Below are 24,674 nucleotides of genomic sequence, written 5' to 3'. Positions count from 1 at the left end.
GGACATGTGCCCTGACTTGGAATTGAACCTCCTGGTTTATAGGTCAAAGCTCAACCTCTGAGCTACATAGGTTGGGAGGGAGGAGAAGGGAGAGGGCGTAGGGAGAGAGACATTGATTGGCTGCCTTCCACCTGCACCCCAACTGGGAAACAAACCCTCCACCTTTTGGTGCAAGAGACAACACTCCAACTAGGATCAGGGCACCGTTTTTATAATATGGGGATATGTGTGCCTTTCATTGTTATTAATGAATTAAATGGAAAAATGTGCCTCGCCCAGAATCTAGCATGTAGCAGGTATTCAAATGGTATGATTAATAAAGAAAAAATATGGCAAAAGTCTAGCTTCTTTTATATAGTCATGACCTAAAATATCACTAGTTTTCTTAGTGTCACTTAAGTAGAATACTTATAAAAAATAAGTACCTATATTATACTGGTTTTACAAACTCACATTAAGTTACTGAAGTAGTTTTAAGAATAGGTATAGCCCGGCTGGGTGGTTCAGAGCATTGACCTATGAACCAGGAGGTTACCGTTTGATTCCTCAGGGCACATGCCTGGGTTGCAGGCTTGATCCCCAGTAGGGGGCGTGCAGGAGGCAGCCAATCAGTGATTCTCTCTTATCACTGATGTTTCTACTTCGCTCTCCCTCTCCCTTCCTCTCTGAAATCAATAAAAACACATTAAAAAAAGAATAGGTATATATTTTAGTTAGCTGGTTTTATATCCTGTTATGCCATTGACACATCATTTGTCACTTTCTTATGCCCTAATACAGTGTTCTATGTACTCCCCACCTGCTCCTGACCCATTGCATCATCTCGTATAATTTTATCTTAAATTTCACTCATAATCCAAGTTATTGGAATTGATTACCTCTGAATGCATGTATGTTCATTTGGCTTTTATTCCTCCTTTACCTTTGTTCAAGTGAAGCACAGAGATAATCTTACAAATACATTTTGTAATTATCCAGGTACTAATTCTGCTCTATTATATGGCTTGACTCAATTCATCACAAAATGGCATTTTTAAAAATATGTCTTTATAATTTGAGAGAGGTAGAGAGAGAAACAATGATTGGTTGCCTCCTATAAGCACTCCAACAGGGGACTGAACCCACAACCTGGGCATGTGCCTTGACCGGGAATCGAACCAGCAATCTTTCAGTGCATGGGACTATGCTTAGCCATCTGAGCTACACCAGCCAGGGCAAAGAATGGCATTTTTAAATGGCTCTATCACAAGTAATTATTGAAGAAATGTTTTCAGAAAATCGGAAGATTAAAATTTGGGAGATACAAAATACACTATAGTGCAAATACAATAAATAGAACAATAAATAAATGCAGTATATAGAGTGTCTAAACTAATGAAAATAATCTTTGCCACTTTAAATTGAAAGAAATTAAAGGTTAATATGAGTTTCTTTTAAAAGGTCTGAATGGACAGACGAATTAAACACATACAGAGTGGAAGCAGCTTGGAAGTTATCACAGTGGGATTTGGTAGAAAACTATTTGGCAGCAGGTAAAATTACTTCTTAAAATATAAGTTGTTTTAAGATGCCATAAATAGACTTAAGTGTCTAAGCAATCATCATAATTAATCTCTCAGCTTGTTTTGATAGCTGTGTTTTGTTTTTACAGTAGAATGAAACCATCTGTTCAGTATTTCTTCTGACCATTTTAACAAGTGAAATAAAACTTGTTCATAGACCCAGTACTCATTCCTTGACTCTTTGTTTTTCAGATGGGAAATCTACCACATGGAGTGTCAGACTGGGGCAGCTATTATTATCAGTCAAAAAAAGAGATACCACAGCTTTTTATGATACATTGAAACTAGTGAGAGCCGAACAAATTGTACCTCTTTCAGCTGCAAGCTTTGAAAGAGGCTCTTATCAACGAGGATATGAGTATATTGTCAGGTATTTCAAAGTTTCCATATTTATATTCCTGGTCTATAAGTATCATCTGATAGGCTTAGAATGTTTTGATTAGTAAATAACTGATATTATGTTTGTTATCATGCATAGCTAAACAAAATAGCTTTTTCATTCTTTAACTCACAATCACTCTATAGTTTTCCCTTTTTATTTATTTACTAGAGGCCCAGTACACAAAATTCATGCGGAGGGGAGGTCCTCTCAGTCCAGCCTGCACCCTCTCACAATCCTGGACCACTGGCTCCTAATCGCTTGCCTGACTGCCTGGTCGCCCCTAACTGCCCCCCTCCCCTGCCAGCCTGATCGCCCCTCACTGCCTCTGTGTGCTAGCCTGATCACCCCCAACTGCCCCCCCCCACCGGCCTGGTCACCCCCAACTGCACCTCCCTCCCCCCCCCACCAGCCTGGTCGCCCCTCATGGCTTCCCCATCGGCCTGGTCACCCCATGCAGCCTGCTGTTCAGTCGTTTAGTCGTCTCTCACTAACCCCCCTGCCGACCTGGTCACCCCACACAGCCTGCTTGTTCAGTCGTTTGGTTGTCCTTCACTAATCCCCTTGCTGGCCTGGTCATAGGCAGCCATCTTGTAAGGGCATGAGGGTTAATTTGCATATTACCTCTTTATTATGTAGGATTATTATTATTTTATTTTTATTATTTTATTATTTTTTTCTAATTCTCACCCAAAGGCATGGTCATTAGAGAGGGGAAGGGAGGGAGGGACAGAGGAACGGAGGGAGAGAGAGAGAAAAAAAAACATCCATCAGTTGCTTCCCACACTTGCCCTACTGGGGTATTGAACCCAAAACCTAGGCATGTGTCCTGGCCAGGAATCAAACCTCTGACCTTTTGGTTTATGGGATGATGCTCCAGCCAACTGAGCAACACTGGCCAGGGCTATCTTGTAGTTTTAAAAAAATGTTTTAATGTACATTCTATTAATTGGGAAGGCAATTATGAGACTTCTAAAAAAATAACTAGAAAAATCTTACATTTGTCCTGATGTAATTCATAGTTTATTTTTTATACAACTAACTTAAGTAATCTAGACATCTGTGCTTGACACATTGGTCTTCACTATTTATTGATCCCCTTCCCTTCTTCTCATTTAGAAAGACATTTGACATTTCTCTCCCCCAAAATGTAGGCATTACATTACTAGGAAGGTTTATCAACTTATAGAGATAAGGAAGAACATGATGGCGAACATTTTAGGTTTGTTAATTCATCTGAAGGAAATAATTAAACATGTTTTAATTGAACTATAATAAATTAAAATGATAAGTAAGCAATATTTTTTTTAGTTAGAAGAATTTACTATATTTTTATAAGCCCCTTTAGTAATAGCTTAATGAAATCAGAGATTGAACCATTAAAATTATTTCTGTTCTGTAGTTGTATTCTTGAATACCGACTGAATAATAGGCTAGTGTAAAAGTATGAGTGATTCCATTACTCTGAGGAAAAAAAATCAATGTATCATTTCTCATGTTTTACTGACATTTACTATGCCAAGTCTTCTTCTGGGCAAATATTTATGTTGACATATATTGGATTGATATTTTCTTTTATCTTCATAGAGGTGATAAAATTTTATTTTCATACATTTGAATTTAGTTTTATATATCATTCTCTAACTTAATTAATAGGAATTTGGGGATCATAGTAAGCACTACATTTTTAAAAATATTTTTAAAAAATATATCTTTATTGCCCTAACCAGTTTGGCTCAGTGGATAGAGCATCGGCCTGCAGACTGAAGCATCCCAGGTTCAGTTCTGGTCAAGGGCATATACCTTGGTTGTGGGCTCAATTCCCAATAGGGGACAAGCAGGAGACAGCTGATTGATGTTTCTCTCACTTTCTATCCCTCTCCCTTCCTCTCTGTAAACTTCAATAAAATATGTAAACATAAAATAAAATAGATCTTTATTGATTTCAGAGAGGAAGGGAGAGAGAGAAATAGAAATACCAATGATGAGAGAGAATCATTGATTGGCTGGCCCGTGAATGCCCCACACTGGGGATCAAGCTGGACTAAATATTTAAATCAACATCATATTATACCCAATATGAAAGGTTGTTACTGTGGATATTTACTGAGAATATGTATTGGTTAAAGTTCTTCCAAAGAAAACTGCACATTTTAGATTCTCATGGCTAATTTAATATACATGCATTATATACGAGATTAATAAGCATGAAGATTATATTATTTTAACATTGGCTCTATTTGTCTCTAGATTACACATGTTGTGTGAGTTGGAGCATAGCATCAAACCACTTTTCCATGAGTCTCTAGGTGATAATTCTCAAGAAGATTCTCTAAACTGGGTAGCTCGACTAGAAATGACCCAGAATTCCTATAGAGCCAAGGAACCCATTCTGGCTCTCCGGAGAGCTTTATTAAGCCTCAACAAAAGGTTTTTTCACATTTTCTTTTAAAATGTCAATTATTGTGAATTTAGTATTGTATTTGTATATTACTTGGGGGTATTTAGCTTTCCTAATTTTCTCTCTGAATCTCTATTTTTCTGTTTTTAATGGTCAGGGCTACTCTACATAGTTGAAATAAACCTAGAACTTAAGAGTTACATGTACATGCAATATATTTTCTTTTTTTTAATGTTAAAATAACTTATCTGGGGAGGTACAGATATGAGTCATTAATAGGTCTTCATAGACTCATCGATAAAAATGGAGCACTTAAAAAAAATTAAAAGTATTTTTTAGCAAATCTTTGATTCCTTTGAAATGGTGTATTAAGAATGTTCCATGTTAGAAAGAGGTGTTTTAATTGGCATTGAATACACTTAAAAATGCTCTTTCCCTCCTATTCTGTCACATTTCTTTAGACAAGATTACAATGAAATGGTTGGAGAATGCTGGCTACAGAGTGCCAGAGTAGCCAGAAAGGCTGGTCACCACCAGACAGCCTACAATGCTCTGCTCAATGCTGGAGAATCACGACTCGCTGAGCTGTATGTGGAGAGGGCAAAGTGGCTGTGGTCCAAGGTAATGCCAAGGGAATATCATCATATATATGAATTTTGCAGATTATGTACTTTTTCTAAAAGCCTGAATGACAGACAGTCTCCACTCTCAATTGAGAGCCTTCTTTTTCTGTCACCTTTTTTCATTCTTTACCTACTGTAATTGGGAAGGAACTATTCTTTTTATCCTGAAGTCCCCAAATAGTTTTTCATTTCAAGACTGAAAGTGTAGTTCTTTCAATTTTCACATGTTTTTCATTGTTTTCTTGAGGGAAGTGACCAATTTTACTTTGTTTTAGTAAAGATTATATGTAGTAAGATATAAAAAAAAATATTTGTTAAATGAACACAACATTGTCCTTATTCACATCTTTGGCAGATAATTAGTTTTTTGTGGACTTGTCAGTACTTACCATCAAGATTCACTTCCAATTAATCTAGCTTGTTAGGAAGGGCTTAGCTTCAGAAGAAAAGTCTCTAATCGTCAGATTAAAGCTACAGTAATGAGAAAAGGGCTTTTTAAATATCTTAACTTGGAAAGCTTATGTCTAAGATTTAAAAATTGTTATTTATATATCATACTCATGTTTGCCACCAGTTTAGTATTAGCAGTAGGTATAGCATGTTCTGAAGTTGACATTTACCACCTGTACCTGCACCAACTTCATGGTGGCTCAGAAAGGACAGGAGAGGAGATGTTTCCCAGGCGGGAAGTGAAAGTAATAATTCAGGCTGCATTGGGCAGTGACTGATCATTTTCTGAGCTAGTGTAATTCTATACGTTGTAATACCTTAAACACAATATGTTAAAAATGCAGTTCATCATCTAATAATTCAGTGCCGTTACTCCTCCCATTTTCCCTATTTTTCTAAGTAGGACTCTTACATTCTCTCATCCAAGATATTAGGGCATCATCTTGAACTTCCTACTCTCCCTCACTTTTCACATCCAGTTGGAAACTAAATCTACCTTAGAACAGTGTTTTAAATCATCTTCCTCTTATTGGTCTCTGCTGCTTTTATTCATTCCATTTGTAACCTATAACAATGCTAAATAGCCTTTTTGGCAGTCTCACCATTTCTCTGTATACACTACTGCAGTCTGATGTTTCTAAAATTCATGTTGAATCACATTGTTCCCTTGATTAAAATCCTTCAAAGTATTCGGTATGCCTTCAGCATTAAGTCTGAATTCTAGAAAGTACAAAAGGCCCTTTGTGATTGAGTTCCAATCTACCTCTTCAGTTTCAGTAACAAACTCTTTAGGCTTCAGCTAAAACCCGACTACTTACTTTTCTCCCAATTAAAATTATTTTTCCATCTACCAAGAACGTTTTTTTACTGAATTCTCTGCAGGGAAAATTTATACTCATTATTTAAGACCTAATTCAGATCTTCCTTATTTGGTAACCTTTCCAGACTGATGCTCTTCTCCATTTTCCTATATTTTCAGGTTCATGTTGGGGACTCCCCTTACTTTCCCCCATTATGTCTACATATATTCCTCTGTTAATAGCATTTAGCACATTGTGTTGTTATTTTACATAGTCTATTTCTTCACTTGACTGTGAACTTTTTTAAGCCAGAAATTTGGATTTATTTATTGTTTATCCCCAGTCATATAGATTTATTTTCAGTTCCCAGCACTTTGGTCGACTATATAATGAATGAATATGAATTCTACACGAAATGAAGCAATGTTTTCTTTTTAGTATTTTACTTTTATAGCATGGAAATAAGAGCTGAACATTAAATTAAAATGGATCTACACATAAAATATCTAATGAACTTTAAATCCTAACAATTTTATTTGTTTTTCAAAAAATAGAAATATGTTCTTAAATGTTGTTGCCTTTTTTTTTTCTTTTAGGGTGATGTTCACCAGGCACTAATTGTTCTTCAGAAGGGTGTTGAATTATGTTTCCCTGAAAATAAAACTCCAACTGAGAGTAAAGACATGTTAATCCATGGTCGAGCTATGCTGCTAGTAGGCCGATTTATGGAAGAAACAGCTAACTTTGAAAGCAATGCAGTTATGAAAAAATATAAGGCAGGTATATTTATAATACAATTTCAATGAGAAACTCACTCTTTTGTTTTGTTTTTTAAAATGGATAAAATTATTTTAAAGTCCAGATGGAAGAATACACGTATAAAAATAGCCAAGAGCCCTGGACAGTGTGGCTCAATTGGGTTATCGTCGTCCCACAAAACAAGGTCACTAGTTCTATTATAGGTAAGGGCACATGCCAAAGTTGCCAGCTAGATCCCCAGTAGGAGGTGTGCAGAAGGCATCCAATCAATGTTTCTGACATTGGTTTTTTTTTTTCCTTTCTTTCTCTCTCTCCCTGTCCCTTCCTCTTTCTCTAAAGCCAATAAAAAAAATAATTTTTAATAATAGCCAGGAAACTTGTTTGACTTTTAGTGCATATATAGCGTAAATATATAGCTGGAGGCACTATTACACTAAGGTAAATACATTCATGAAACCATCACCCAGATTAAGAAGTAGAATATTATTAGCAATTTACAACCCACTCTTTCACCCTCCTTCCCCAAAGTTAGCTACCCTAGCCTAAAAATTTTTGAACAAACAACAATAAATACCTTCCTTACTACTTGTTATTAAGATTTACATAGATGGTGTTATAAGACAGATACTTCTCAGTAATCCATAGGTCAAAGAACAAATTGCAATGAGAATTGAAAAATACTTTGAACTGAATGATAATAAAAATATGACATGTTGATGCAGCTAAAGCCATTCTTTTTTATTAAAATAAATTTTTAAAATATATTTCTTTATTGATTTCAGAGAAGAAGGGAGAAGGAGAGAGAGATAGAAACATCAATGATGAGAGAGAATCATTAATTAGCTGCCTCTGCATTCCCCTACTGGGGATTGAGCCCGTAACCCAGGCATGTGCCCCTGGCCGGAATCGAACCTGGGACACTTCAGTCCTCAGGCTGACGCTCTATCCACTGAGCCAAGCCGGCTAGGGCTAAAATCTATTTTTATTGATTTCATAGAGGAAGGGAGATGAGGGAGAGAGAGAGAGAAACATCAATGTTGAGAGAGAATCATTGATCGGCTGGCTCCTACATGCCCCCTATTGGGGATTGAGTGCACAACTCCAGGCATGTGCCCTGACCAAGAATCGAATTGTGACCTCCTGGTTCATGGGTCAATGCTCAGCCATTAAGCAACATTGGCCAGGCAGCTAAAACCATTCTTCAAGGAAATTTCAAATGTTATATGCATGTATTAAAAGAAAATAAAGATTCAAAATTAATGAGCCTTAAGTATACACCTTAAAGAGTTAGAAAAGGGAACGAAAATTAAAAAAAAAAAAAAGAATGTAGAAGTTAGGAAATAATAAAGTAAGAGATAGTGGCTATAATTTGTGAGGCAGATTACCTGAGAAAGAGAAGTTAAACAGACAAAAAGTTATAGATCTGTATAGGTAGCCCCGGAATCTTTCATTAAGGGCCATGGTATACATACATAACTCAAAACCCTTATGAGGCCCAGCTGGAAGCAGCTGCTGAGGAAAGAACAATTATGGGAGAACTATAAGAAGAACAATATTTGGAGGGCAAATAGACCCTTTGATGTAAATTATCAGTGTCAATATTTTGGGACACAGGATAGAAAAAGGTAAAGTGTGACAAGTATATCTGGAGGGCAAACTTAGAAAAATTAGTATATGTGTGAAAACTTATTAAAAGTCCTAGAGCTGCAGTGCCCAAAAATCCGTGCACTGGGTGGGGGGTCCCTCAACCCGGCCGTGCCCTCTCACAGTCCGGAACCCCTCGCTTCTTACCACCTGCCTGCTTGCTGCTCCTTAATGCTTGGCTCACTGTTCCTTAGTGCTGCCATGGAGGCAGGAGAGGCTCATGCCACCGCTGCTGCGCTGGTCAGGCGTAAGCCCAGCTTCTGGCTGAGCCGTGCTCCCCATGAGGGAGCGCACTGACTACCAGGGGGAAACGCCTGCATTGAGCATCTGCCCCCTGATGGTCAGTGCACGTCATAGCGACCAGTCATTCTGGTCATTGCACTGTAATGGTCGCTTAGGCTTTTATTATATAGACTAGAGGCCCGGTGCACAAAATTTGTGCACTGGGGGGGGGGCCCCTCAGCCCAGCCTGCATCCTCTCCAATCTGGGATCCCTCTCACAATCCAGGACTGCAGGCTTCCAATGGCTCGCCTGCCTGCCTTTCTGATTGCCCCTAACCGCTTCTGCCTGCCAGCCTGATCACCCCTAACCACTCCCCTGCCAGCCTGATTGATGCCTAACTGCTCCCCTGCCAGCCTGATTGCCCCTAACCGCCCTCCCCGGCATGCCTGGTCACCCCTAACTGCCCTCCCCTGCAGTGCTGGTCCCCTCCAGCTGCCCTCCTCTGTAGGCCTGCTCCCCCCCAACTGCTCTCCACTGCAGGCCTGGGTTCCCCCCAACTGCCCTTCCCTGCAGGCCCTGTCACCCAACTTCCCTCCCCTGCTGGCCTGATCGCCCACAACTACCCTCCCTTGTAGGCCTGGTCCCTCCCATCTGCCCTCCCCTGCTGGCCATCTTGTGGCGGCCATCTTGTGTCCACATGGGGGCAGCCATCTTTGACCACATGGGGGCATCCATCTTGTGTGTTGGAGTGATGGTCAATTTGCATATTACTCCTTTATTAGATAGGAATAGAGGCCTGGTGCACAGGTGGAGGCCAGCTGGTTTGCTCTAAAGGGTGTCTCAGATCAGTGTGGGGGTTCCCTTGGGGTGTGGGGCAGCCTGGGCGAAGGGCCTGTGGTGGTTTGTAGGCCGGCCATGCTCTCCGGCGACCCAAGCGGAGGCCCTGGTATTTGGGATTTATTTATCTTCTGTAATTGAAACTTTGTAGCCTTGAGTGGAGGCCAGGGCAGGCCAGGACGGGCGGGAAGCTTGGCTTCCTCCATTGCGGGGGGCAACCCAAGCCTCTGGCTGGCTCTAGCTCCATGGCTGCCGACATTTTTGTTGGGATTTATTTATCTTCTATAATTGAAACTTTGTAGCCTTGAGTGGAGGCCAGGGCAGGCGGGAAGCTTGGCTTCCTCCATCGCTGGGGGCAACCCAAGCCTCCTGCTTGCTCCAGCTCTGTGGCCGCCGCTATATTTGTTGGGTTAATTTGCATACTTGCACCTGATTTGCTGGTGGGCATGGCTTGTGGGCATAGTGGAGGTATGGTCAATTTGCATGTTTCTCTTTTATTAGATAGTATAGTAATTAAGGTCTTTCCCCACACTATGGTCTATGTCCTTGGGCTATACATACATGCATATAAGTTCTTAAATTTATACTAAATAGGCCCAGTAAATATGCATTCACCCGTTGCTGTGAGTAAGCAAATGTACACAGCTAGGGTGTGGTTTAGCATACATATGTCGGAAGATTGGTGGGCAAGCCTAAAAATGCTGCAGACAGAGAGAACCAAGATGAAGACATAGGTAAACGCTTGTACTTGCTGCCTCCCACAGCCACATCAAAATTACAACTAAAATACGGAACAGCTATCATCCAGAACTGCACCAAAGCTGGATGAGTGGAAGTACTACAACTAGAGATGTAAAGAAGAAAGCACACTGAGACTGGTAGGAGGTGCAGAGGCGAGGAACAGGCTAATCCGGCACCTGGGTGTGTCACTTTTTTAATCAGGAGGGAGATTACCTCTGTGGAGGCCACCTGCAGGAGTAAGGGGTCCCAGCGCACACCAGGATCCCAGAGCTGGGAAAAGAAGTCCCTAAGGAGCTACAGACTGTAAAAACCAGTGCGGATTGGGGCTGAGGTACACACAGGCTGCTGGAGACTCAGCTGCTCCTCTTAAAAGGTCAGCACCGTGAACTGAATTTACAAGCTCCCACTTCCTCTGAGCTCCAGTGCTGGGCGAGGCTCTGGGGAACCCAGACATATATGGGGAGAAACTGGACTGTTGGGCATTGGGGCAGAACTCGGGGGCGACTTCTTGCAGAAGGAGGTGCTCCCAGCAGTCATTGTTCTCGTGCTGGTACCTCCCTGCTGCAGGGCTGACTGGCAGCCATTTCTGTTTGCTCCATCCTGGTGATTCCCTGAGACCCCACCCCACCCAATTTACAACCCCACCCAAGCTGTGCGCAGCAGCTTTTGCATATGAATGGCCTGTCCTGTCTCAGGCCAAAACTCTATCAAACAGGCTGGGTCAGGGAGCCCCAAACCTATCAATAAATGGCCCAGAAACCGGCACCAGCACCAGCCTGCTTGCTTCACAGGTGGGCCTTGTCTGAGCACTTCCAAACCCAATACAAAGAGGAGGAATCTGCAGATCTCTCTGTAGCTCCTGCTGGGTGGCCCCAGGCAGTGGCTGACTCTGCACCTCCTTGGAGACCCAAGAGCCAGTTTACCCAGTGGTCATGTGAGACCCATTACTGGTCAGGGCATATGCCCAGGTTGCAGCTTGATCCCCAGTATAGGGCATGCAGGAGGCAGCCAATTGATGATGTTCTTGTCTCATCAAAGTTTCTATCTCTCTTCCTCTCTAGAAATCAATTTAAAAAAACTTTTTAAAAAACGCTACTGATTTCTGAATGTTTATTTTGTATCCTGCTACTTTACTGAATTCAGTGATCAGTTCAAGTAGGTTTTTTTGGTGGAATCTTTAGTATTCTCTATATACAGTATCATGTCACCTGCAAATGACAGTGTTACTTCTTCCTTTACAATGTGAAGCCCTTTATTTCTCCTTGTCTGATTGCAGTGGCTAACTTCCAGCACTACATTGAATAATAGTAGTGAAAGTGGACATCCCTGTCTCCCCAGTCTTAAGGGGAACACATATTTTGCCCATTGAGTATGATATAGGCTCTGGGTTTGTCATATGTAGCCTTTATTATGTTGAGGTACGTTCCCTCTATTCCCACTTTGCTGACAGTTTTATCGTAAATGGGGGCTGGATTTTATCAAATGCTTTTTTCTGCATGTATTGATATGGTCACATGTTTTTTCTTCATTTTGTTTATGTGGTGTACCACATTTATTGATTTGTAATGTACCAACCTTACATCTTTGGAATAAATCCCATTTGATCATGGTATATGATCTTTTTAATGTATCCCTGCATTTGGTTTGCTAATATTTTGTTGAGAATTTTAGCATCCATATTCATCAGGGGTATTAGCCTATAATTTTCTTTCTTTGTCATATCTTTATCTGGTTTTGAAATTAGGATAATTTTGGCCTTGTAAAATGAGCTGGGGAGTCTTCCATCCTTTTTAATTTTTGAAATAGTTTGAGAAAGATAGGTGTTAGTTTTTTGAATGTTTGTTAAAATTAATATGTAAAGCCATTATGTCCAGCGCTACTCTTTGTTGGGACTTCAAAAAACACTGCTTATATTTCACTAGTTTTAATCTGTTTATTCAGATTCTCTGATACGTCCTGATTTAGTTTTGGAAGATTATGTTTTTAGGAATGTACCCATTTTGTCCACATTATCCAATTTGTTGGCATATAGTTGCTTGTAATAATTTTTTAAAAATATTTTATATTTCTTTGGTGTCAGTTGATACTTCTTCTCTTGTATTTCTTGTTTTATTTGTTTGGGTCTGCTCTCTTTGTTTCTTCATGAATCTTGTGTCTGGTTAAAGGTTTGTTAATCTTCTGTATCTTTTCAAAGAACCAGCTCTTGGTATTATTTATATTTGTACTAGAGGCCTGGTGCATGAAATTCATGCATGGGGGGCGGTGTCCCTCAGCCCAGCCTGCACACTCTCCAGTCTGGGACCCCTCGAGGGATGTCCGACTGCCCGTTTAGGCCCGATCCCAAACGGGCAGTCGGACATCCCTCTCACAATCCAGGACTGCTGGTTCCCAACTGCTTGCCTGCCTGCCTTCCTGATTGCACCTAACTGCTTCTGCCTGCCAGCCTGATCACCCCCTAACCACTCCCCTGCCAGCCTGATTGATGCCTAACTGCTCCCCTGCCAACCTGATTGCCCCTAACTGCCCTCTCCAGCCAGCCTGGTCACCCCTAACTGCCCTCCCCTGTAGGCATGGTCACTCCTAACTGCCCTCCCTTGCAGGCCTGCTTCCCCCCAACTGCCCTCCCCTGCTGGCCTGGTCCCTCCCAACTGCCCTTCCCTGCCTGCCTGTTTGCCCCTAACTTCCCTCCTCTGCTGGCCTGGTCACCCCTAACTGCCCTCCCCTGCTGGCCTGATTGCCCACAACTGCCCTCCCTTGCAGGCCTGGTCCCTCCCAACTGCCCTCCCCTGCTGGCCATCTTGTGGCAGCCATCTTATGTCCACATGGGAGCAGCCATCTTTGCCCACATGGGGGCAGCCATCTTGTGTATTGGAGTGATGGTCAATTTGCATATTACTCTTTTATTAGATAGGGTGGGTTTTTTTAGATTCTATTTTACTTATTTCTGCTCTGATCTTTATTATTTCCTTATACTCACTTTGGGCTTTGTTGTTCTTTTTCAAGTCCCTAAATTTTAGTGGAAAATTAGATTATTTACTTGGGAGTTTTCTTGTTTCTTGAAGTAGGCCTGTAATGTTATGAATTTCCCTCTTAGGGCTACATTCCCTATGTCCCACAGATTTTGGGTTTTTGTGTTCTCATTTTCAGTTGTTTCAAGGTATCCTTTGACTTATTTTTTGATCTCACTGTTAAGTCATTCATTGTTTAGCAACATGTTATTTAGCATCCATATCTTTGTTTTTCATTTTTATTCTTGTGATTGATTTTACGTTTCATAGAATTATGGTCACAGAAGATGCATGATATGATTTAAATCATCTTAAAATATGTTTTTTTTTTTTTATTAAGGTATTGTATGTGTACATATCTTACCATTGTCCCCCCCACCCCACACCCATGCATGCCCTCACCCCCCAGAGTTTTGTGTCCATTGGTTATGCTTATATGCATGCATACAAGTCCTTCGGTTGATCTCTTATCTCCCCCACCTCTCCCTAACCTTCCCCCTGTAACTTGACAGTCTGTTTGATGCTTTACTGTCTCTATCTATATTTTTGTTCATCAGTTTATAATGTTCTTTATTATCCATAAATGAGTGAGATCATGTGGTATTTTTCTTTCATTGACTGGCTTATTTCACTCAGCATAATGTTCTCCAATTCCATCCAGGTTGCTGCCAATGAGAATTCCTTCTTTTTTATGGCAGCATAGTATTCCATTGTGTAGATGTACCACAGTTTTCTGATCCAGTCATCTGCTGACGGGCACCTAGGCTGTTTCCAAATCTTAGCTATTGTAAATTGTGCTGCTATGAACATAGGGGTGCATATATCCTTTCTGATTGGTGTTTCTAGTTTCTTTGGATATATTCCCAGGAGTGGGATTACTGGGTCAAATGGGAGTTCCATTTTCAGTTTTTTGAGGAAACTCCATACTGTTCTCCACAGTGGCTGCACCAGTCTGCATTCCCACCAGCAGTGCACGAGGGTTCCTTTTTCTCCACATCCTCGCCAACACTTGTCGTTTGTTGATTTGTTGATGATAGCCATTCTGACAGGTGTGAGATGGTACCGCATTGTCGTTTTGATTTGCATATCTCTGATAATTAGTGACTTTTAGCATGTTTTCATGTGTCTCTTGACCTTCCTTCTGTCTTCTTTGGAAAATATTCTATTTAGGTCCGTTGCCCATTTTTTTATTGGATCATTTATCTTCCTTTTATTAAGTTGCATAAGCTGCCTGTAGGTGTTGGAGATTAAACCTTTATCAGTGATAGCATTTGCAAATATGTTCTCCCATAGAGTGGGCTTTCTTGTGTTTTGTTGATGGTTTCTTTTGCTGTGAAAAAGCTTTTTATTTTTATGTAGTCCCATTTGTTAATTTTCTCTTTAGCTTCCATTGCCCTAGGGGCAGTGTCAGTGAAGAAATTGCTTTGGCATATGTCTGAGATTTTGTTGCCTGTGGATTGCTCTAGTATTTTTATGGTTTCCCATCTTATGTTTAAGTCCTGTATCCATTTTGAATTGATTTTTGTGTATGGTGTAAGTTGGTGATCTAGTTTCATTTTTTTGCATGTATCTGTCCAATTTTCCCAACACCATTTATTGAAAAGACTGTCTTGATTCCATTGTATGTTCATGCCTCCTTTGTCAAATATTAATTGAACATAGTGGTTTGGGTCGATACCTGGATTCTCTATTCTGTTCCATTGATCAATATGTCTGTTCTTGTGCCAGTACCAGGCTGTTTTGAGAACTGTGGCTTTGTAATACATTTTGAGGTCTGGTATTGAGATCCCTCCTACTTTATTCTTCTTTCTCAGGATTGCTGTGGCTATTCGGGGTCTTTTTTTATTCCAGATGAATTTTTGGAGAGTTTTTTCTAGGTCTTTGAAATATGCTGTTGGTATTTTGATGGGGAGTGCATTGAATCTGTAGATTGCTTTGGGTAGTATGGACATTTTAATGATGTTAATTCTACCAATCCATGAACATGATATGTTCTTCCATCTGTTTACGTCTTCCTCTATCTCTTTTTTCAGTGTCCTGTAGTTTTCCGTCAATCATCTTAAATTTATATAGACAGTGTTTTGTGTTCTAATATGTGGGCTATTCTCGAAAATGTTTCATGGGCACTTTAAAAGAATGTATATTCTGCTGGTTTGGGGTGAAATGCTCTGAGAATATCAATTAAACACAGTCTCCTTGTTGATTTTCTGTCTGGAAGATCTATTCTTTGATGTCGGTGTGGTATTGAGATCCTCTACACAAGCGTCCTCAAACTACGGCCCGCGGGCCACATGCGGGTGTTTTTGCCGTTTTGTTTTTTTACTTCAAAATAAGATATGTGCAGTTTGCATAGGAATTTGTTCATAGTTTTTTTTAAACTATAGTCCGGCCCTCCAACGGTCTGAGGGACAGTGAACTGGCCCCCTGTTTAAAAAGTTTGAGGACCCCTGCTACTGTAATTGTATTACTGTCAGCCTCTCCCTTTATGTCCATCAAGGTTTTCTTTACATATTTAGGTGTTCCTATGTTGGGTGCATAAATGTTTGCAAGGGTTATATCCTGTTGTTGGATTGCTTCCTTTATCATTATGTAGTGTCCTTCTTTACCTCTAATTACCTATTCATATTTTACTTTACTTTCTAGCATAGTGTGGGGTTTTCTGAGGAGTGTATCCTGTGTTCTCTTTTTCAGGATGTGACCTTGTTCCTGCCAGAGTGGGAGGATGGGCATTTCTATCTTGCCAAGTACTATGACAAATTGATGCCCATGGTCACAGACAACAAAATGGAAAAGCAGGGTGATCTCATTCGGTATATCGTCCTTCATTTCGGAAGGTAAGTGTGAGAACTGCAAGTTTGCTGATTATATATGTCTAGGTGACTATTGACATTGCAATGTTATCACAGATCTTTTCATATTCAGGATGTTTTCTGCTTTACCACTGATTCATCCTATCACATTAGATGAGATGTTAATTTTTTCTCTCTCCTTAAACAAAAACTATTTTAGCCCTAGCCAGTTTGGTTCAGAGGTTAAGAGCGTTGGCCCATACACTGAAGGGTTGTGGGTTTGAGTCTGGTTAAGGGCACATACCTTAGTTGCAGGCTTGATCCCTGACCCCGGTTGGGGAGCATGTGGGTAGCAACCTGTCGATGTCTCTCTCACGTGGATGTTTCTCTCCCGTTCCCTTCCGTTCACTCTAAAAATCACTGGGAAAAACAATCTTCAGGTGAGGATTAACAAAAAAACAAAACACCCACAAAAAATTATTTTAATGGGATAAGGCATATATATTTAAAAAACATTTTATAGTACCAAGTGTATACAATGAAAATTACATGTCCTTCCCATTTCAGACCCTCATTCCCTGAGTCCCCCTCCGTAGAATGCCAGAAGACCCTAAATCTGACATATTTAATGGTTCTATTTAATTGCCAGTAGAATCTTCTAGCCAATTTAACTAAGAAGTAATATCTATACAAAAATGGTTTTGACATCAGACTTGTAGAAAGAACTTATCTCTTAAACTAGATACCAGGTGAAATATAACTTAATTTCATCTATTAGCAAATTGTAGCCAAATAATGTATTATCTCATGACTACTGTTTATATTGTCACAAATTATTAATTCCTAAGAAGTAATAATGATATTCCACTCATTGTTTTTATCTTGCTCATTAGCATTGTTTTACATTGAAAGGTAATTTATTTCAGAGCAATAAATATTTAAAGTTGCCTATTACTGTGTGTTTTGACTTCTCATTTAAATGTTTTCAGGAATCAAAACAATATTTGTTTATAAGTGAAAGGATTGTAATATTATCCAAGTTTTCTTCCCAAAATGGAATTCAAGTTTTATAAAATTTAAACTTAATTTTATTTAATAACTAGAGGCCCAGTGCACAAAATTTGTGCACTTGGGGGGTCCCTCAGCCTGGCCTGCACCCTCTCACAGCCTGGGAGCCCTTGGGGGATTCCAATTGATGGCTTAAGCCTGCTCCCCTTAGCCGTCAGGCGGACATCCTTAGTGCTGCCGTGGAGGCGGGAGAGGCTCCCACCACCTGGCTGCACTCGCCAGCCATGAGCCTGGCTTCTGGCTGAGCAGTGCTCCCCCTGTGGGTGCACACAGACCACCAGGGGGAAGCTCCTGCGTTGTGCATCTGCCCCCTGGAGGTCAGTGCGCATCACAGCGACCGTTCATTCTGCCGTTTGGTCTATTGGCATATTAGCCTTTTATTGTATATGATGATTATTAATTGCTTGTTATTGAAGCAGAATTTCTGGCATATTGGCATTTTAAAATTGAAGCATAAGCAGAGGATATTTTTCTTTTCTGAAGTATAGTATTAGTATATGTGTTGGTATATAACATTTACTTAATACATTTCCTCTAAAATGGAGTTATTTAGAGTCCTTGATATGCATAACACTGTAAGGTATAGTGTGAGATACCTATAAATGTAGTTTAAGAAAATAAGGCAATTTTATAACATTTTATCCATAGTAGTTACACTAAAACATTTGGATACTTAAAGGAGTACACTCAGCTGTGGAGATTTATATCCTTTGAATGATTGAATTACTATGTGATTACTAATTAAGCATCAGTATTTGCCCTCAAGGAACTCCAGTCTAATTAGGTAGAGAAACTTTAAGCATGTAAAACATTTATATATTGATGTATAATAGAATGGTATAAAAATATGTAGTGTAAATATCTTTTTTATATTATCAAGATACCATAAATGAACCAAATGAGTCCAGAATTTGGGCAAATCTGAAGTCAAAACTCAAGCCCTTGGTTTTGTGATTTGAAAAGTATACTTTTTTTGTACTGCATTGCTACAGAAACCTGGTAGGCCTTATGAAGAAGGTAGGATTTGAAAGATAATTACATTTAAGAAGGAGAGGACATTACTGACTTTTTACAGATTGGCAGAAAAACAGGGTTTGAATGGTTTATTCAGAGAATTGTGAGGAAATTGGAGTTGATGGAAGATGTATGCTGGTGAGTAGTAAGAGACTAAGATTGGAAAGTTATGAAGAAACAAGATTGTGAATATTTGAATCCTAGGCAGAATTGTTCATGTGGTCTTAATATATAGGTAGCTGATTATTGCTTCTGATCATGGGGAGAGCATGATAAAACTAGAATTTAAAGAATGTTAGACTGGAATTTATTGAAGGGAAGAAATGTAGAATTAGGGAGACTAAGTTATTATAATTTCCCAGAAATTGAGTGATTGGGCATGACCTGGGCCATGGAATGCAATTGAAGGCACAGATCCTAAGGACAATTTGAAAGAAGTATTGACAGGATTTTGACTAGGTCATAACTTATATTAATTTTGTTACAGGCAGTATCGAGCTTAATAGGAAAAAAAGAGGGAGGAAGTCAAAAGATAACCTCTACTAGGAAGAAAGAATGATACAATAATTTTTGTCAGAAGGCTATATATTACTCAAGTAATAGTTTAAATCTTAATTTTTTAATTTATATAACATAAACAAAGAACACTATGTTAATATCTTCTCTGTATGATTGCAGATCTCTACAATATGGAAATCAATTCATATATCAGTCAATGCCAAGGATGTTATCACTATGGCTTGATTTTGGTGCGAAGGCATATGAATGGGAAAAAGGTATAATTTTGTTTGTAAAGTTTTCAGGAACCAAGCAGAATTATAATTTTTGTATAAAGTCAGATTTGGCTTCACAGTTTAACTTATTAAAAGCTAGGAATGAATATGATACTTAACATTTTATAAATTAGAAAAGTTAGTTATAATTAAAAAATAAATTTTAAAATTATTTTATATTAGAGTCTTGATGCACAGGATTCCTGAACTGGTGGGGTGGGGGGTGTGTGGCCTGTGCGGACCGGCCTGCTGTGGGAGCGTCACTCATCCTGGTCAGACAAGCAGCTGTGGACCCGCCCTCTAAGCGGCTGCTCCCTGGTCTGGCACCTTCCGTTGAGCCGGAGCATTCACCTCTCCAGAGGACCCAGTCGAGGCTGCGCCCAGGGACAATAGCACTGAGAGGTGGCAGAGTAGGCCTCAGTCCCGCAGCGGCCTCGAATCCGCCTCCCAGCCTCCGGGGTCAGCTCTGCGAGCCCTGCGGCTGTGCTGCGTGGCCTGCGGGCATATGGAGGACGCTGCAGGGAGCGAGGAGGAAGAGGAGGAGCCTGGGGCGAGGACCCAATGATCATAGCCCGGGTTCCTGCCCGTCACTCATTCGGGTCAGTCAAGTGACGCTCCCACTGTGGTAGAGCACTGACCACCAGGGGGCAGCTCCTGCATTGAGTGTCTGCCCTCTGGTGGTCAGTGCATGTCATAGCGACTGGTCCTTCCGCCATTTGGTCGCTGGGCTTTTATTATATAGGATAAGTGTGAACAAGAAACTAAATGTTAAAAAGGGGAAAGACTGCCCTGGCCTGTGTGGCTCAGTTGGTTGGGCGTCATCCCATGCATGTGCATCAAGGGGTTGCTAATTTGATTCCAGATCGGGCACATGCACAGGTTGCACGCTCTATCCCTGGTGGGGGCGTGCAGGAGGTGGCCAATAGATGTTTCACTCTGACATTGATGTTTCTCTTTCCATCTCCTTTCTCTCTCTCTCTCTCTCTCAAAATCAATTTTAAAAAATTTTAAAGGTGGGGGGGACACTAAACATAGACTTTTTAAGTTAAAATAGGGTAAACTTTCAATATTCTATTAGTTTCATTTGTACAACATAGTTATTCAACATTTAAATACCTAACAAAGCGATCACCGTGATTAGTATGGTACCCATCTGTCATTGTACGAAATTATTATAATATTATTGAATATATTCCCTATGCTGTACATTACACCCCCTAGACTTATTTTATAAATTTGTACCTCATTCCCCTTCACCTTTTTCACCTTCCCCCTTTTCCTCTTCCCCCTGGCAACCATCAGTTGTTGTCTATATCTATGAATCTGTTTCTCTTTTGTTTGTTGGTTTGTTTTGTTTCTTAAATACCTAAACATAAACTTTTTAAGTAGTTGCAATTTAGGACCTGCAATTGAAAATTTGCTCACTCTTTGATGAAGCTAACAGATATTGAAAAATACTAGTTTAAGCCAAATAATTTACCATAAAAATTATAATGAATTGTGGCTTGTTTTGTTTGTTTCTACTAAAAATTAATGGCCCTTAAATTTTTCAATGGCCCTAAATATTTTTTCCTACGTGGACAGAGAAAACTATATTTTCACAAATTGGCACATGACCTGGTTTTGTACATGAGAATAGCACCCGTTACTCACTCTTTTCCATGGGGGAGCCATTCTAAGACCCCGCTGGTAGCGCTGAAACCATTGGTAGCACTAAACCCTGATCACCTTCTTTAACTCTGTTAAATTTGGCAGCAGCTTCTTCATTGGCAAATGCAGCCTCTGCCATAACTTTTATATTTTTCAGTCCAGATCTATTCCTCTATCTTTGTAACTTTATTTGCAGTAAGTGGCTTGGTGTCACTTATTTCAGGGGTTCCCTTGCTGAAATCTTTGTATGGGCTCATTACTTGCTGGTGCAACACGTTACTCGCAGTCGGAAAAGGTTTTCTGTGCATGTCTTCCATCCACAGATTTAATACCTTTTCTATCTTAACTAAGCACTTCTCACATATTGTGGCTGAAACTTTTGCAGCTTGAGGTGCAATAGCAAAACTAGCACAACTTTCTTTTTCCTTCTTCAAAACTTCATGGATAGAAGACTCTTACTATAGATGTTAGCAACCCCAGCATATGACTTTTTTCTTTCCAGATTGACGAGAACTTTTACCTTTTGACTTAAATGAAGCATGTTAGGGCTTTTCTTTGGCATATATGAATCGCCAGGGTCACTACTCCTGTGCTTTGGGACCATTATTGAAGTAAAATTAGGGTTATCGTAATACAAGCACTGTAATACGTTAGTAGTCGATCTAATAAGTGAGAGACCTAAGTGATTAGCATGTATAGCATGAAGACCCTGGACAAAAGGATGCATCGTGTCCTAAGGAGGACAGAGGGGGATGGAATGAGATTTCATCATGTTACTCAACCTGTTGTGCAACTTAAAACTTATGAATTGCTTATTTCTGGAGTTTCCCACTTAATATTTCCAGACAGCAGTTGACTGCCAGTAATTGAAAATATGGAAAGCAAAACAGAGGATAGAGGGGATTACTTTATGTCTTAAAGCTGTTTTTAAAACAAAATTTTTCTTTTGTGAAATGAACTGATACATTGTTTTATTCTTTCTAACTTCTTTTTTTTTTTTTTTTACTTTGATTTTTCTTCCAGCTGGCCGGTCTGATCGTGTCCAAATGAGAAATGATTTAGCTAAAATAAATAAAGTTATCACAGAACACACAAGTCAGTTAGCTCCATATCAGTTTTTAACTGCTTTTTCACAGTTGATCTCTCGAATTTGTCATTCTCATGATGAAGTTTTTGTTGTCTTGATGGAAATTATAGCCAAAGTGTTTCTGGCCTATCCTCAGCAAGCAATGTGGATGATGACAGCTGTCTCAAAGGTAATGTATTTATCACAACAGTGGGTTTTTCCCCTTCTTATATGGTATTAATTACTTAATGCTAATATGTAGGTGTGAGTTCCAGGGTTTCTCTCTTATATTAGATTTGTAGTAAACATAAATATTTAAAAAACAAGTTGTAGCATAATGTTTCATTTTAAAATTTGGAAATGTCTACCATACCAAATGAATTGAGTAATAGGTTTAAGATCAAAGAATTCAGCATGCTTTTTCTTTATAAGGTATATAAATTGTTAGTGCTTGGTATAAAATAGCAACGTGCCCTGGGTGGGTAGCTTAATCAGTTGGAGCGTTATCTGTACACCAAAAAGTTGCAGGTTCAATTTCTGGTCAGGTCACATACCTAAGTTGCAGATTCTATCCCTGGTCAGACACGTATGTGGGGCAATCAGTCGATGCTTCTCTCTCACATCAGTGTTTCTCTCTCTCTTTCTCTCTCTCTAAAATCAATCAAAAGCATATCCTCGGGTGAAGGTTTAAAAAACACACACATAAAACAAAAACAGCGCCCTAGCCAGTTTGCTCAGTGGATAGAGCATCAGCCTGCAGAGTAAAGGGTCCCAGGTTCGATTACCGTCAAGGGCACATGCTCCAGTTATAGGCTTGATCCCTGGAGCATGCAGGAGGCAGCCAATCAATGATTCCCTCTCATCATTGATGTTTCAATCTCTCTCTTCCTCTCCCTTCCTCTCTGAAATCAATAAAAATATATTAAAAGACAAAACAAAAACAACCACCTATTTTTTTCCCAAGTGTTTTAATCCAAAGTACCAGAAATACTAATACTAGATAGAAAAATGTTTTTGCATTATTAATGGAACTTTACAACTTGGTAAATATGTTTGTTTAATAAATGTTTTAGAGAATTTCAAAAATATACAGAGATAAAAAGGAAAAAATTTATACCTTTAATATTTTGATGTTTTATATATTTTCTGTGCATATTTTAGCTCTAATTTTTATTACATAGATACATAATTTCACTTAAGATTGTTACCATAAGTGTTTTCATGTTACTAAATATTCTTCAAAGACATAACTTTGATAATTATATAAAATTCTGTAGTAGTTAGCCATAACTGTTGATCATTAAGATTGTTTTCACTTTTTTTGCTATTGTATTACATCTAGACACATCTACATGTATTCTCATTTCTGTTTTCTTCTTCGGGGTAGATCCTAAGAAGTGAATTCATCAGGTCATAGGGTAGCAGCATTTTTATGACTATTGATAATATTGCCGAATTGATTTCCAAAAAGTTTGAATCAGTATACTAGTAACTGTATCATGAGTACTTTTAAAGTTGATTTTTGTTAAAAGTTTTGTTGTTAATCTTTTTTAAATCTTGTATAAAATTGCATTTGACTTTTTTTTTTACAGTCTTCTTATCCCATGCGTGTGAATAGATGCAAGGAAATCCTAAATAAAGCTATTCATATGAAAAAATCTTTAGAAAAGTTTGTTGGAGATGCAACTCGTCTGACAGATAAGCTTCTAGAATTGTGCAATAAACCGGTATTGTCATAAATCTTACTACTGTATAGACCAGTGGTCAGCAAACTAATTAGTCAACAGAACCAAACATCAACAGTACAACGACTGAAATTTCTTTTGAGAGCCAAATTTTTAAACTTAAACTTCTTCTAACGCCACTTCTTCAAAATAGACTCGCCCAGGCCGTGGTATTTTGTGGAAGAGCCACACTCAAGGGGCCAAAGAGCTGCATGTGGCTTGTGAGCCGCAGTTTGCCAACCATGGGTATAGACCAATGTTGGATATTTTTAAACAAAATTTCTAGATGATTTTAGCTAATTTTCTTTCATTTGATTAAGTTAAAATTATAACATATATTGGTATACACAGATAGCAGAAGTCATCAAATTGTATGCTTTAAATCTGTGCAGTTTACCCTAATAAAGCTGTTTTTAAAATTAATAACATGTCCCTCTCTTCAAATATCCTCCAGATTTCTAAAAGTTTTTAATGTAAATTCTTCTGAGAGTAAATTATCCATGTTTATGAAAAACAATTTTAAGTAGAAAATATGAGATAAGCCATGTAAAATATACAGTGAATTCAAATTGTCTCTGGTTGTTTTCTGTCATATCTTTAAATTTTCAGATTTTATTACATTAACCTACATGAAAGTAAAGAAGTTTGGAGTTTTTGATTTGGCTTTTATTCTTTCAGTACACATTTTATTACCTACCTGGAGACAAACATTATGTTGAGGGAAACAAAGGTGCATAAGACATGTTCTTCTGTCTGGAAGTGCGCATGGTCTCATAGGAAACTAAGTAGATGGTTATTATTTAGTGTAATAATCCCCCTTTTTTAAAGTAAATTTGTGAGTAGAATATGGGCATGCTTATAGGAGTGACCCACTCTTGTACCTAAGGAATTGGAGGGCAAAAACCTTAAAGAATGTGTAGGAAAGGCAAAGGTGGGTGTATGGCTAGTTACCAGAAGGGAGAGAGACTCCTTATATAGTTAATAACTATATTTCTCTTTACAGATATTTACTATCAACTGTTTATAGGTGAGAAAATATAAGGTTATCTTATCTCTCACCTTCCCTTGAACAATAAACATCTTGAAAAATTAATCTGTTTTCCTATCTGCATTAATTATATTTGATTTCTAATGCACTTACATGGTCAAAAACAGTGTGATGA

General features: G+C 39.1%; 1 protein-coding gene across 1 annotated transcript in view; it reads left to right on the top strand.

The window, feature by feature from the left end:
* ATR (ATR serine/threonine kinase) overlaps window positions 1–24,674 on the top strand; it is a 165,966-nt gene that overhangs the window by 100,883 nt on the left and 40,409 nt on the right. Inside the window, exons 31-39 of the mRNA XM_008158576.2 lie at window positions 1,441–1,532; window positions 1,755–1,932; window positions 4,192–4,371; window positions 4,804–4,963; window positions 6,812–6,991; window positions 16,119–16,261; window positions 18,977–19,074; window positions 21,745–21,977; window positions 23,380–23,514. Of these exons, the coding sequence (XP_008156798.2) occupies window positions 1,441–1,532; window positions 1,755–1,932; window positions 4,192–4,371; window positions 4,804–4,963; window positions 6,812–6,991; window positions 16,119–16,261; window positions 18,977–19,074; window positions 21,745–21,977; window positions 23,380–23,514 (1,399 nt within the window). The remainder of the gene's footprint in view (window positions 1–1,440; window positions 1,533–1,754; window positions 1,933–4,191; window positions 4,372–4,803; window positions 4,964–6,811; window positions 6,992–16,118; window positions 16,262–18,976; window positions 19,075–21,744; window positions 21,978–23,379; window positions 23,515–24,674) is intronic.

The sequence above is a fragment of the Eptesicus fuscus genome, chromosome 9 (assembly GCF_027574615.1).
Source record: "Eptesicus fuscus isolate TK198812 chromosome 9, DD_ASM_mEF_20220401, whole genome shotgun sequence".
Taxonomy (NCBI): domain Eukaryota; kingdom Metazoa; phylum Chordata; class Mammalia; order Chiroptera; family Vespertilionidae; genus Eptesicus; species Eptesicus fuscus.
The sequence above is the reverse complement of the archived record's forward strand: the minus strand, read 5'-3'. Positions and strand labels throughout refer to the sequence as shown.